Below are 13,380 nucleotides of genomic sequence, written 5' to 3' on the forward strand. Positions count from 1 at the left end.
GCATTTTGTTGGACAATATTAATTTAAATACCAAAATTGCTCTCAGTGTTCGTTGAGTTCAGAGTAAATAAAATGGAAGCAAAATGTTAATTATTAACAAAACTATATCAAGCATTTTTAAACCTAATTAGGTTTTTGATTTATAACTATGTTTTTTTTTGCAATCTAAAGGTCAAACTGACGTCCAAACTATAAGTAAGTGCAGTTATTTGCATGTAAACAATTTCCCATCACAATTTTATAGCAAAAATAAAAGGTAGAAGTTAGAAAATAAGGGGTGACACGTGTGCAACTGAAACAATTGAAATAACAAGATTAGTATTCGATAAAACGTATGTTTTTGAGTTGGATGTAACTGTAATTAAACCCCCAGGTACGTCCAAGCTTTCTATTCGAAGAAGGTATCATGCTGGGTTTGAAAGTTCCGAGGAGGGTAATCTAATGTAATTTAAAATTTCAGAGTTTCAAAGTTTATGTTTTATGTATGTTTTTTTAATTAAGGCGTAAAAAGTGCATACAATGTACAAAAATAAAAATATTTGAATAGATCACCTCTCATTTTAACTAACGATTGAATTAAATTTCTAGGACTATTATTATCATTTCTGGAGCCTTAAAAATCAATTTCATTTAGTTCTTGAATAAAATCAGTATATAGTTATTTATGCAAAATCTTTAATACGTACGATAAATAACTATTTTCGTTTTTATACCAAACTAAATAAACTATTTATTCCTGACTATTTACTTTCAGTATGTGGAATTTAAAGGGGGGCAAAGTAAATACTCTTTTAAACGTCGTAGTTTTCTGGAATTTTTTCATCTGCGAAGGTAAAAAAATGATACGCATTAGCAATAAGTTTTTTTCTCCAACATATATTGTCCTATTACAAAAGTCATTTAATTTTAAGTGCATTTTTATGCGGTTTTTTTAAAGAAAGCTAAGAGCTAAAGGGATAAGACAATGGCCTCAATGATGATACACAAAATTATCACTTCTGTAGATTACAATCAGTGGTTGTAACATTTTGACACCAACCAATCAAAATTCAATGAAGTCCCCAAAGTTGTTAAGCCAACGAATACAAAAAACATTATTATAAAACTTTGGGGACTAGTGTAATAAATAGTCCAGTGTCCCGGGCCCTCCCCCCCCCCCCCCCTGGTATCTATACTGCTCTAACAAGACAAGAAATAAACAAAGAAGGCAAAATTTTCCGATGTAAACAAAAATGACGCATAATCTGTGTTAAGTATAGTTATTCATCGCATCGTATTATAGAAAGCTTTCCCCTTTCGGGGCTAACAAAATCAGTTTAAATATTGTGATTCTTATTTAAATATTCGTGGAAAATTTCTGTAGTACGATGCTATGCATGATTTTCAGTATGGCTGAGAACCGGTTCAAACCCAGCGGATACTAAACGGTTTTTAAGACATAATTGAATGAATATCAAATATTTTTTTTTAAATTCCTACAAAAAAAGTACCAGACAAAAAATTAAATATCAAAGAAATGGTTTATTTCAATCATTTTCTAACTTAATTTACTTTATGATTTTTATAACTTTAGTCTTTAGAAAAAATCTCCCTCTTTTTAAAAAAACCAGGAAATTTCCAACAGTATTCTTTAGGCCTACTTTTTCATGCTCAAAATATAATTTAGGCCTGGGTCCGGTTTTGCAATTTTTCAACGCTGCTATGAATCATACTTGTCCATGTGCCAAGTTGTTTATAGATTACTAGCGGTGGCACCCCTAGCATCTAGGGGCTTTGTCTTTGAATATGTAGGGAAGGAAAGAAAAATAGCAGAAAACTATCATTGGACCTATGTGAAGACTCCCTGCAAAGGAAAATCGGTTTAGTAGTTATCGAAATCTTAAGCTACAAACAAAAAAACTTACTACTTTATATAATTAAATTTTTACTTAAATTCCAAAAATCTAGTTTTAGGCTTTTTTGGGGAGCTTTGGACTTGTATATATTATTTTATATTATTAAATATATAACATATAGTACTAGATTAGCTTAGAACTGGTTCTAATCCAGCGGATGTTAATCAGTTTAAAAGCCATTAACAAGAACAAACTTAAAGAGAATCAGCGCAGCAAAAAAAAAATGAACTGACCTCTTCTATGCTAGCAAGAGTGGGTTCCTGCAGCTCTTGGCGGGTTTCTGGCAGCTCATATGCCTCCCCAGACATGTAACCTGAACAAATACTTATATTAAATATCACTTTATTGGAGTACATGAAAATCTTGTGCAACATCTAAGTAATAATATATCCATTGTTAAAACGTAAAAGCTTTGTTTACAATTTTGCTTAGCAAAAATATTTTAACTTTTACCATTTCTATGCTTTGCTATAATTCGAAATTTAAATTATTTAGCATTGAAATAGTTTTCTACATTCCTTAAAGCGTTTATTTAATAATTGAATTTACTAAAAGTATTAGTTGAAAGACAATGACACTGTACATAATTTAAGTCACTATCGGCTGCGCTCCTAGCATCTTGAAGCTCTGTATTCGAAGGAGTAAGGAAAATAGCATAAAACCAAACTTTGATATAAAAATTTGCTTAAAATCATCCAGAGTCTTTTAAGAAGCTTCCATTAAATAGAAAACTCTATTGAATCATTATTTATATAAATCTTACACACCTTACTACTTAATAGGATAAGATAACCAAAATGATAGATATATGCTTTTTCTATACGCTTTCATAACTTGATGTATAACATAATTGTACAAACACTTTTTATTCTTTTTTGATACGTCGATCAATCAATATATACAAGCCAAAAAAGTCTCGAAAAAAGACTTGGATTCAAAAAAATAATACACTAGATTTAAGTTTTGTTTATTGAAGTTTAATATATTAAGTTCGATGATATATTGATTAATAGTTAACGTTTTAAATAGCCTTTAAAATAAAAAAATAAAATAATGTTAGTTCAAATCAGTTTGACTTTAACAAAGCCGTTGATGAAGTAGGAAATCTAATAATGACGAAACGGCGTTGATATCAAACAAATATAAAAATTCATATTTTTATAATTAAACAAATTAAACACTAAATTGGCGCCAATTATTATCATAAATAGTTAGGACTTCTAGACAAAAAATCTTACAGTTGTTTGTTTGATAGATGTTTGACCGCGCAATCATTTACTACGATAGCAATATTAGGCTCAAATATACACCAAATATATAGACAAATAGAGAATACCGTACTCTAAAGGCTATTAAATATTCAAGTTTAAAAATTGATGTATATAGGTATTTTTTCTCCCCTTCGTCTGATAGCCATTATTAGACGATCAGACGTCTTTACGACAATGGGAACCAAATTTGTAATATTTATTTTTCGCATTGATTTATAGACAGCTATCCGCGGTTATAAAAATGTACAATTATTAGATTAAAATCAGTTTTGTTAGTCCTGAGATGTTCAAAGGCACCGGTTAACAAAACTGGTTTTAATATTTTTATTGTACATTTTTACATTCGTAAAAAATGGATGTAATACGATACGATACATGATTTTTCAGTGTGGCTTAGAATTGGTTCTAATCCAGCGGATATTAATCGGTTTCGAAGCCATAATGAAAAATTTCAACCAAAAACACCAGTGTCGTATAATAACCTGCTTTGGCTGTAAAAGAAATACAATTAAAACAGATGCATTTAAAAGACTTGTAATCATATGACTGTTTCTTATCTAAAATTTAAATGCCCGATAATTGAGAAAGAAATAAGAGTTTCTCTCGTTGTACTTCGGGTCGACAGCATTATTGTAATCTTTTGGCCAAATATTTGGCAGGTTGCCAGAAATAGTTTTTTGCATCACGTGAAATTGAGTGGTGCCACAAAATATCTATTTTCCTTTCACATTTTATTAGTGAACCCTAGTTTAGAGAAATCATAATATTTTGTTGTCCCACTAGAAATATAATGAATTGATGTACTGAAATTTAGTTTCCGAAAGTGTACCTAGCTGCCGCGTCCTATCTCAAAATTTACTACTAGCTAAAAAATCTTCAAACTTTCAAAAAAAAATCAAAATTTGAAAAATTAAAATTTTGAATGTACAATGTATAAATCGTTTATACATTATATTGCTTTTCCCTTTGACCAGAGTAGCTGAAAATAGCGTTTGCAATGATTAGGTTAAATGCTGTACACATTTGGAAATTAGGGATGATATAGGCAATCCATTTTCAGCACATCAATGAATTTTTACGTCAATTGTTCATAAGAAACAACAAGTCCTAATTCCTAATGGTTTGAATTTTAGAGTTTATAAAAATGTACACTTTGGTGTATACTTACGTTCAGAACAACATTAGTAGTTCTGTAAAAGATTGAAAAAAAGCTTAAATTCATTGTAAGACTCAAATGTACAAGTAAAATAGTCAAAAACCAATGTAAAAAGACCTATGTAAAGCTTTCCTAAATCATTCACGGAGATTCATTTAGTAAAGTATTTATTGAAATCTTAAGCTTCAGATAAAAAATCCTTACAATTTTACGCAAACCTTTTTTCTCAATTAAGTAAAAACTAGAAAGTCATTTATTAAATTGTGTCATTTTTGCTCTAGATATTTATAAGACAAGAAAGTGTAACTAAAAGAAAAATTATCCATCTAAATCAATAATGATAATCTTTACAAGCTAGATTTTAACCTTTATTATTTCAGAGAAGACCAAGTTACATATCCATGTATTACAGCTTAATATAAACATCGATGTAAATTTAACTTTTATGGCACATTTACGTAATTAAAAATTTTCACATCTAATTTGCCTAGAAAATATAAGAGATATTTGAAATTTTATCAAATCTATACAATTTTAATAGATAATACAATTTGATAAAATGTATAAATTAATCATTTGCTTAGATTCTGATAATGATTAAGTGTATAGAAATATGAGGTCAAAAAAGACAAAAAAAAAGTAACAATACTACCCTTATATCTCTTTCCTTGTTTCAATTATCTTATGTGTTTGATTCACAGATTAGATAATTTATATTTTCTGTTATTTCAAAATATTTCTCCTTACCCTGTAATCATCTTAAGAAATGTTGACGTTTTCTAAATTATAAATTTTTTCAAATATTTTACGCCAAATAAATGTAAGGTCCACATGTTTGCGAACGCTGTGACGCTCAAAACTCATGACACCTTATTTGCTAAGATAACATAAGAAAACTATGCCTGCATATATCCTACTTAGGTACTTGACTATATATTTATGTATATTGTATCTACATAATTGAACATATCTACACTGAAATCATTCCCATCTAGTGTCAAGCATTTTTGTAGGAGAAAAAGAAATATTTGGATAGCTCACGTCATTGCTAGACTAGCTACAAATTAGACTAAACCCAATTGAAAATCTAAATAATAAACCTATAAAAATCATGTCCTCAGGCATTGCTCTACATTCAAAAGTAGTAGTAGTAGTAGTATGCCCCTAAAGGCTACTAGGGGCACTTTAAGGAGTGGAATGTTGAACCTCTCCTCTTTAATTCTAGTTTTGAAATGAAACCCCAAAAAAATGGGCAGTTTATTTTTTTTCTAGGTGCAATTTTCTTGAAAGGTTTGTGTTTCCTCCCAAAAAATTGTTAGAAGTTTTCCAAGGACCTAAGTGCAATGGAGAACCAAATCTGTGGATTAGCATATTTTGTATCACCCCTACCCATGGTCGTCACAGACAATGGACAAAATTGTCACGGCGCCAATCTTTGGAGATTAAGCATTTCAAACAGAAACAATAATATGCAATAGAGCGGCGATGCTTTCAACATTTCTAATTATCATGCAAATTAAAGCTTACTTAAATGTTTCATATAAAAAATTTTTCGAATGGTATATAGTTATTTACCTGTAGATATAAAAATGAAAAATTTTAGGGCAAATAAAAGAAGATTAAATCTTTTATTTTTATTTTTTACAACATGTATTTTTACGCTTAACTTTCTCTTCTATACAAACAAAAATCCTCCATCGATGTTTACGTTTAATCAAAATAGATCTCTATATTTATCCTTCGTATTTTACAAATCTGATCTTTTTGCAGCTTAGATGCTGAATATTTTTTTTAACTGCTTTTTATCAAGTGTTCTTATTTTTTTGTATTATATGTAATACTGCAAAAAATAAAAAAATACTATTTTGCTTATTCTTCGTGGACTTTACCATTCTTGAGACAAAAAAAAACCCGAAAACTCAACCTGATATTACTTAAAATCCTCTACATTAAGTTTAATATGTCTAAGCTTGTAATAATGGATATATTATTACTTGGATATTACATCAGATTTTCATTTTCTTTAATAAAGTGAAACTCGCAGCTGACTAAAAGAACGACACACCCCATCCACCTCCTTTACCCTAACCCCTAACCTTCTTCTATGAACGAAAAGACCAATAAATGAGGTCCAAGTTAGCAACCCAAATTGACGACAATTTTTCCCCTGCTTTAATAAGCATGTATTGTATTCTATATAAATTCTTCTAATAACACAACATAATTTTACAACTATATCAAGAAAATGTATGAAAGAATGTGACTAACCACCTAAATTACATGGTAAGTCATGAAAGCATAATTATATCCTTAGCATATAAAGTAACAATGACAAATTTCAGTACCAAGTTTTATTATATTCAGGGATCTAAAGGGATAAGACAATAGCCGATAAATTTATGAATACAAAATTACCCCTTCTGTAAATTACAATTAGTGGTTGAAATGTTCCTTAACTTAATGAAACAACCTATCCAAATTTAATAAAGTCCCCAAAGTTGATAAACCAAAGAAAAATAAAACGTTATCAAAAAACTTAGGGGACTTAATAAACAGCCCAATATCCCCTCCCTCCCTAATATTACATGGATACCATTTTTCTTGTAATTTTTAACCCTTAATGCATACTTTAAAGCAATATTTAATACTAGTGAAAATTTTATTTTAAAGATTTAAATATGAAAAATTAGCTTTAAAATTGCGAAGAATAACTTATGGAAAATTGTTTGTAATACAATGTATGTTTTTTTTCAGTAGCTGAGAACTGGTTCTAATCCAACGGATATTAATCGGTTTAAAAGTACTACTGGAATGAATATTTTACCTGTTGACAGGGTATCATACTGTTCTCCACTGTTATATCCGCTTGGAAGGTCCTACAACAAAAAAGATTTTCATTAAAACTTGACATGGACGTATATGAATCTACTGCAGTAGATAGTAAAAATGTCAATCAGAAAATTATAGGGCACTAACAGATGAATTTCATAACATTCATAATATGTTTAAACATCGCTAAAGCTGGCTGAACAAGTCCTACAAATAGTCTAATTAGACTCAATATTGTTACTTGGATGTTGCACCAGATTTTTACGTACTCTAATAAAGTGATACACCCAGATAGCTAAAAAGATAACGATACCGCCACCCACCTAATAAATTAGGTCCATATCATTAACCCGAAATTGACGATAATTTTTCCTAATATTATCTACGTATATTCTAAATCCATTTCTTTTAAAGCTTTTTTGCCACTAAGCTATATGCGAGTACAACGCGGAAAACTGGAGAAATAAATTTATTTCTCGGAAAAAATTTGTTAAAATTAAGTTTGTAAAAAAACTCCGCAATACCCATATATTTGTTCTGCATGTTTGTCACTGACAAGGAACATGAAATCATAAAAAGATCTAATTGTACATTAGTCCCAATGTTTTATAATAACATTTTCTTTTTCTTTATAAACTTTGAGAATTTGATTGTTGGTTCATTAAGTTGACGTTTCAGCCGCTAATTTTATTCTACAGAAGGGGTAATTTAGTGTATAATCATTGGGTATGTAAATCAATTTATCTGCCAGTGTTTTATTCCTGGTCTATTTTTCTATATATATATAGTAACCACCTCCAACCCAAAAAACTATCAAAACTTACATAAAAGTAACTTGAAATCTGTTTATTTAGCTGTCAGTTTGACCAACAGAAGTCACTATTAAAAAGCTAAAGACAACGTCAATTGCTGGTTCTAATAGATTGCAATTCCAGGGAAGATTCACAAATGTCTTAGTGATGGTTTTAGAGTATTTTTCTGCTCTTTCCAGTCCTTCCCTAGAGTCTACGGGCGATGAAACTAAATGAATATGAAGTAGTAAGATTTCTTCTGGAGTACTAGAAACAGACATGAGGAGGGTTTAGGCTATTTTTCTGCCCTACCTAGAGGCTAGGGGGTGAGACAACTAAAATTTTTTTATAAAACAAATCCAAAATCCGTAACTGCATGCATGCCCTGCAGTTTATACATCCATAGTTACGTAAACATGCAACAGATTAAAGTAACTTTACATAATGGATATAGAAAACGTGGATATATTAACCAGAGAAAATTTGTCGACAACTGAGGATGCTATTATGGGCCTCTTTTATTACTCAGTTCTTTTATCCAGTAGGGGTGGATAGGTGGAATCCTTATTTTAGCCAGCTTAAAGTATCACTTTATTAGAGTAAATGTATGGTATTATTTTATTTCTTGGTTTAATACCCCTTACATCCATATTTTTAAATCAATTTACTAATGTTAATCTTAAGTTTATCTTTATGTTAAGAGATTAAAAGCGTTTTACGCCTAAAATATTGTATGTTCAACATAAAAGTAAAAATACATAAGATTAATGAAGTATCTAAATGTAAAATTTATGTTAATGATAATAGTTATTTACTGCATCGTATTACAGATTGCTTTCCGCGGAGTACAATGAAAAAATATAGGATTAAAGCTATATAATTTTAATAGCCCCGTGGAGCCAAAGGCCTAGGATAACAAAACTGGTTTAATTTCTATTATAATAGTCGTGGAAAATTGTCTGTTATAAGATTATATACATAATTTTCAGTATGGATGAGAACCAGTTCTAATCTAGTGGATATTAATCGGTGTCGAAGCCATACTAGAAAAATCATTCCTTTTGTATATGATAAAAATACTAATTTTATCAATAACAAAAACTGCTGTGTCAATAATTTTGCTTAATTTTCCGTGAAATTTTTGTTTTTAAACAATGTTTATACTTAAAGTTTAAAAATTGGCTGATACATCAAGTAATAAAGTATATACTACAGGATCAAGGGGGGTTTATCATTAGATTTTATGAAGAAAAAAACATTTATAAAATAAAATAATAGATTATTTGCATTAATAGTCCCCAAAGTTGTTAAGCCAACGAATAAAAAAACGTTATTATAAAACTTTTGGGACTAGTCAGGGGCGTCCAAGCTTTTTTTTTTTGGGGGGGGGGGTAATTCGTTTTTGGGGATGGTGAAATGGCGCGCGAAGCGCGCCGCAAATTTTTTTTACCCCCCAAAAAAATTTTACCCCGCAGGTAAAATTCGTTTGGGGGGGGAGTAATCCCCACTTTACCCCCCCCCCTGGACGTCTATGGGACTAGTGTAATAAAGAGCCCATTGTCCCCTCACTCTGACTTTTAAAGCGATATAGATAAGCCGTTAGTAGAAGAATATTTTTTTAAATTTAAATTCTAAACTGTATCTCCCTATGTCCTGCAGTTATCTTATGTCTGCAAATTAAAGCGAAACGGCACAATCAGCAAATTTGATCAAAAAAGTAAAATGGAATTTTAAACATTTAGTAAAAATGCCTCGTAATGAAATAAGGATCGCCGCAGCTTTATAATAAAATGAATACTTAGTACATAACATTTAGGGTACGTCCAGAATATTATATTCATCAAGTTTTGATTCTATACTTCACTTTGTCTGTCCGTACGTCATTTCATCCGTAACGCAATGCATCTAAAGAAATAATTACTTATTTCTATTTAGGTTGTCCGCTTGTTCTGGAATAGTTATTTAACGAATCGTATTATAAACAACTTTCCGAGGATTAAAAATGTACAGTTATAAGATTAAAACAAGTTTTATTATGCCCCAAGAGGCCAAAGGCACGGGCTAAAAAAACTGGTTTTAATCTTATGTTTTTATTTTAATATTCTTAGAAAACTGGGCATAATGCGATAAGATACATAATTTTTTACTCAGAACTGTTTATAATTCGTCGGATATTAATACTGGGATGTATATGATTGTATGACAATACCTGTTCATACTGTTGTCCACTTTCATAGTCACTGTAGAGGCTACCAGATTCAGGACTGTCCTTGCCTCCTGGCAGACGCTTGTCCTGCAATAATGGATATATAATAAGTGGATATATATAGTCACTGTAGAGGCTGCCAGATTCAGGGCTTTCCTTCCACCAAGGCAGACGCTTGTCCTGCAATAATGGATATATAGTCACTGTAGAGGCTGCCAGATTCTGGGCTGTCTTTGCCTCCAGGCAGACGCTTGTCCTGCAATGAATAAAATATAAGTGGATATAGAGCCACTGTAGAGGCTGCCAGATTCAGGACTGTCCTTGCCTCCAGGCAGGCGCTTGTCCATCAAATAAATGGATTTATTATATCTTGGATCTAACACCAAATTTACATGTACTCTAATAAAGTGAAATTCATAGCTGGCTAAAATAATGATCATCTCATCCATTTACCCCAAGCACTCACCACCTATTTAAGAAAGAACTGATTAATAAATGATGTCCATGTTAGCAACCTAAATTAACGACGATGTCAAAATCAGTCAGCTGAAATCTTTCCTTAGATACAAAATTTAGATTTAGGCAACTCATATAAATTCTATTCTTTTCAAGACTGAAAATATAGACAATATCACTATTCTAATATAATTGATTTTGATGGAACCTTTTACAATTGTCATATTAAATTTATTTTAGAAGCTAATTTTTCAGACTTTATCTTTCTATAAATTTATGATCATAGCATCATAACAAAGACAGCTTTCCGCAGAAAAAGTTTAAGATTGAAAGAAACCAGTTTTGTTAAACCAAAGGGAACCCTTAAAAAAACTTTAAAACCCCTTATTTTACCCTCCACCCTGTAACCTTTTAAAACACCTCATTTTACCTCCCTTAAAAAAGCTTGGACGTCCTTAGAGCGAAGATGAATTATTATGCTGTACTTAATTGTGATTACCTTCTGTTTTTCCCGCAGCGTTGTAACAACAACATCCTTGTACACTTCCTAAAATTTGAAACATTATTACACGGATCTATAGGGATAAGACAATGTTCCTTCCCAATGATGAAACTCCTTCTATAAATTAAAATTAGAAGTTGAACCGTTCGAACGCTCAACTGAATGACCCAACCTAATCAAAACTCTAGGAAAGTCCCCAAAGTTGTTGAGTCAACGAATAAGAAAACGTAATTATAAAACTTTATGGATTAGTGTAATAACAACAGCCTAATGTCCCCTTCCTCCCAGTTTTTTATCCGTATTCAACAACTAGTTCCAGAGTAGCTACCACTACTAATTGTATAGAGAACACGAACATATTATACCTTTCTTGATACATTAAGAAATAAGGGCTGTAAACCATAAAACTACTTTTTTAGGGATCATGCTTTTACCATTAACAATGTTTTGAACTTAATTTACTTAAAAGTCTTGACTTACAGACCTTTTGCTATATATAGAGAAGTTATGCCACTATAACCAACAAATCAAACACATATTTTATTTTTTTTGTCTTGTTCTTCAATTATTTATAGAAAATTGTATTTTCAAATGTCAGTAAAAAACTCATTTTAGCTTATGTATTAATGGCGGCTATGCCCCTAGAGGCCTCTATTGAGGGTGGCGGTACCTACCCTACCCCAAAGTATTATTGTCCCAGGACTTTTAAAAAGCTAAATTGTAAAGGAAAACCATATTGGTTTAACGGTTAGCGAGATCCTTCAGTACAGACAGCCTGACACAAACAAACACTGATCAATATGGCATACCAATAAAATTTACTTTAAAGTCCATAGGCAAAGCTCAGGATAAAAAGTGGCTACGCAATAATATCATGACAAAAACATCAAGGATTTAAAGGGATAAAACAATGAACTATAAATTGGTGTCCATCCCAAGTGATAATACACAAAATTACACATTGTGTAGCATAAAACTAGTGGTTGAAACGTTGGAACACTCAACTCAATAAACCAATCAATCAAAATTCAAAGTTGTTAAGCTGAAGAATAAGATAACGTTATCATAAAACTTTGGGGACTAGTGTAGTAAAAATCCCATTGTCCCCTCTCTCCCTGAAAAAAAATGATGTACCTTTGGTAACTTATTTCTTCTCTGGATTTTCTCTTTTTCCATACCCTGTAGCTGAGAGGATTTGTTGATACCTACAATGTATATTTTTCATCACATCATATTATAGACAGCTTTCCACGGATATTAAAATGAAAAATTTGTACGATTAAAATCAGTTTTCTCATCCCCAAAGGCCTAGGCTAACAAAACTGTTACTAGTTTTATGAATTGTATTTTAATTTTTAGAAAATTGTATGTCATATGATTATATACTTAATTTTTCAGTGTGGCTGAGAACCAGTTCTAATCCAGCGGATATTAATCGGTTTCGAAGCCATATTGGAAATTAACTTACATGGAAATTAGAATTTACGGATTAAAATGTAGTTGCTATATTTCTGAGTAAAGATTTTAATCTCTAATTAAAATGACAAAGCAATGAAAATTTTTTTTTTTTAGAATGTAGCACATTTATATTTCATAGAAAGAATTAAAATTAGAATGTTTATGAGTTTAAAAGAGTAGGTAAAGGGTTTGGATTAATAAAAAATATTAAGAAAAGACTTTTTTCAATTCCTAAAAAATAGTTCCTTTGACTGCATGAAAAAATATTAATTGTAAGTTACCTTTTAACTGATGAAACTTTGAAGTTCTGAAGAGAAAATTTGTTTCTTTAGTTGCTAAAAAGTTCTTAAAAGAACTTTAAACAATTCAAAACCGTATATTATTTATATATAGGCAAAAAATGAAATTAAATATTAATCAATATTTATCACAATATGCGACTAGACTTTAGTAAAACACACAAACTTAATGTGTATTTATATAGTTTAGTATATAATTTATTGGTTGGTATTAGGTCACTGTGGTCTGCTAGCAGGCTCGCAGATGTAGCTCCACAACAGTTCTGTTATCACTGACAAATATGTGAGTAAGAATAGAGATATCTCCTGGTCTGTCAGCTACGCGCATGGTGATTCAACAACAAGTGGTACAAACTTCACAGGAGCCATTCATAATCCTAAAAATGGATTTATTATTACATGGATATTGCACCAGATATCCGTGTACTCTAATAGAGTGAAACTTGTAGCTTGCTAAAATAATTAAAATAATTATACAAATTCAACTAACAATATTCTTATTTTTTTTCACAGCGCA

The 13,380-nt window shown here is 30.7% G+C and overlaps 1 protein-coding gene across 1 annotated transcript in view; it reads right to left on the bottom strand.

Moving 5' to 3' along the window:
- The window catches only part of LOC145327162 (uncharacterized), a 48,280-nt gene that overhangs the window by 34,038 nt on the left and 862 nt on the right, over positions 1–13,380 (bottom strand). Inside the window, exons 2-7 of the mRNA XM_080170726.1 lie at positions 12,846–13,240; positions 12,241–12,311; positions 11,104–11,151; positions 10,152–10,235; positions 7,147–7,198; positions 2,129–2,208 (exon numbers count right to left, since the gene is read on the bottom strand). Of these exons, the coding sequence (XP_080026852.1) occupies positions 2,129–2,208; positions 7,147–7,198; positions 10,152–10,235; positions 11,104–11,151; positions 12,241–12,282 (306 nt within the window). The 5' untranslated portion in view covers positions 12,283–12,311; positions 12,846–13,240. The remainder of the gene's footprint in view (positions 1–2,128; positions 2,209–7,146; positions 7,199–10,151; positions 10,236–11,103; positions 11,152–12,240; positions 12,312–12,845; positions 13,241–13,380) is intronic.

This window comes from Acartia tonsa, chromosome 8, assembly GCF_053477335.1.
Source record: "Acartia tonsa isolate MP-2025a chromosome 8, ASM5347733v1, whole genome shotgun sequence".
NCBI classification, from domain to species: domain Eukaryota; kingdom Metazoa; phylum Arthropoda; class Copepoda; order Calanoida; family Acartiidae; genus Acartia; species Acartia tonsa.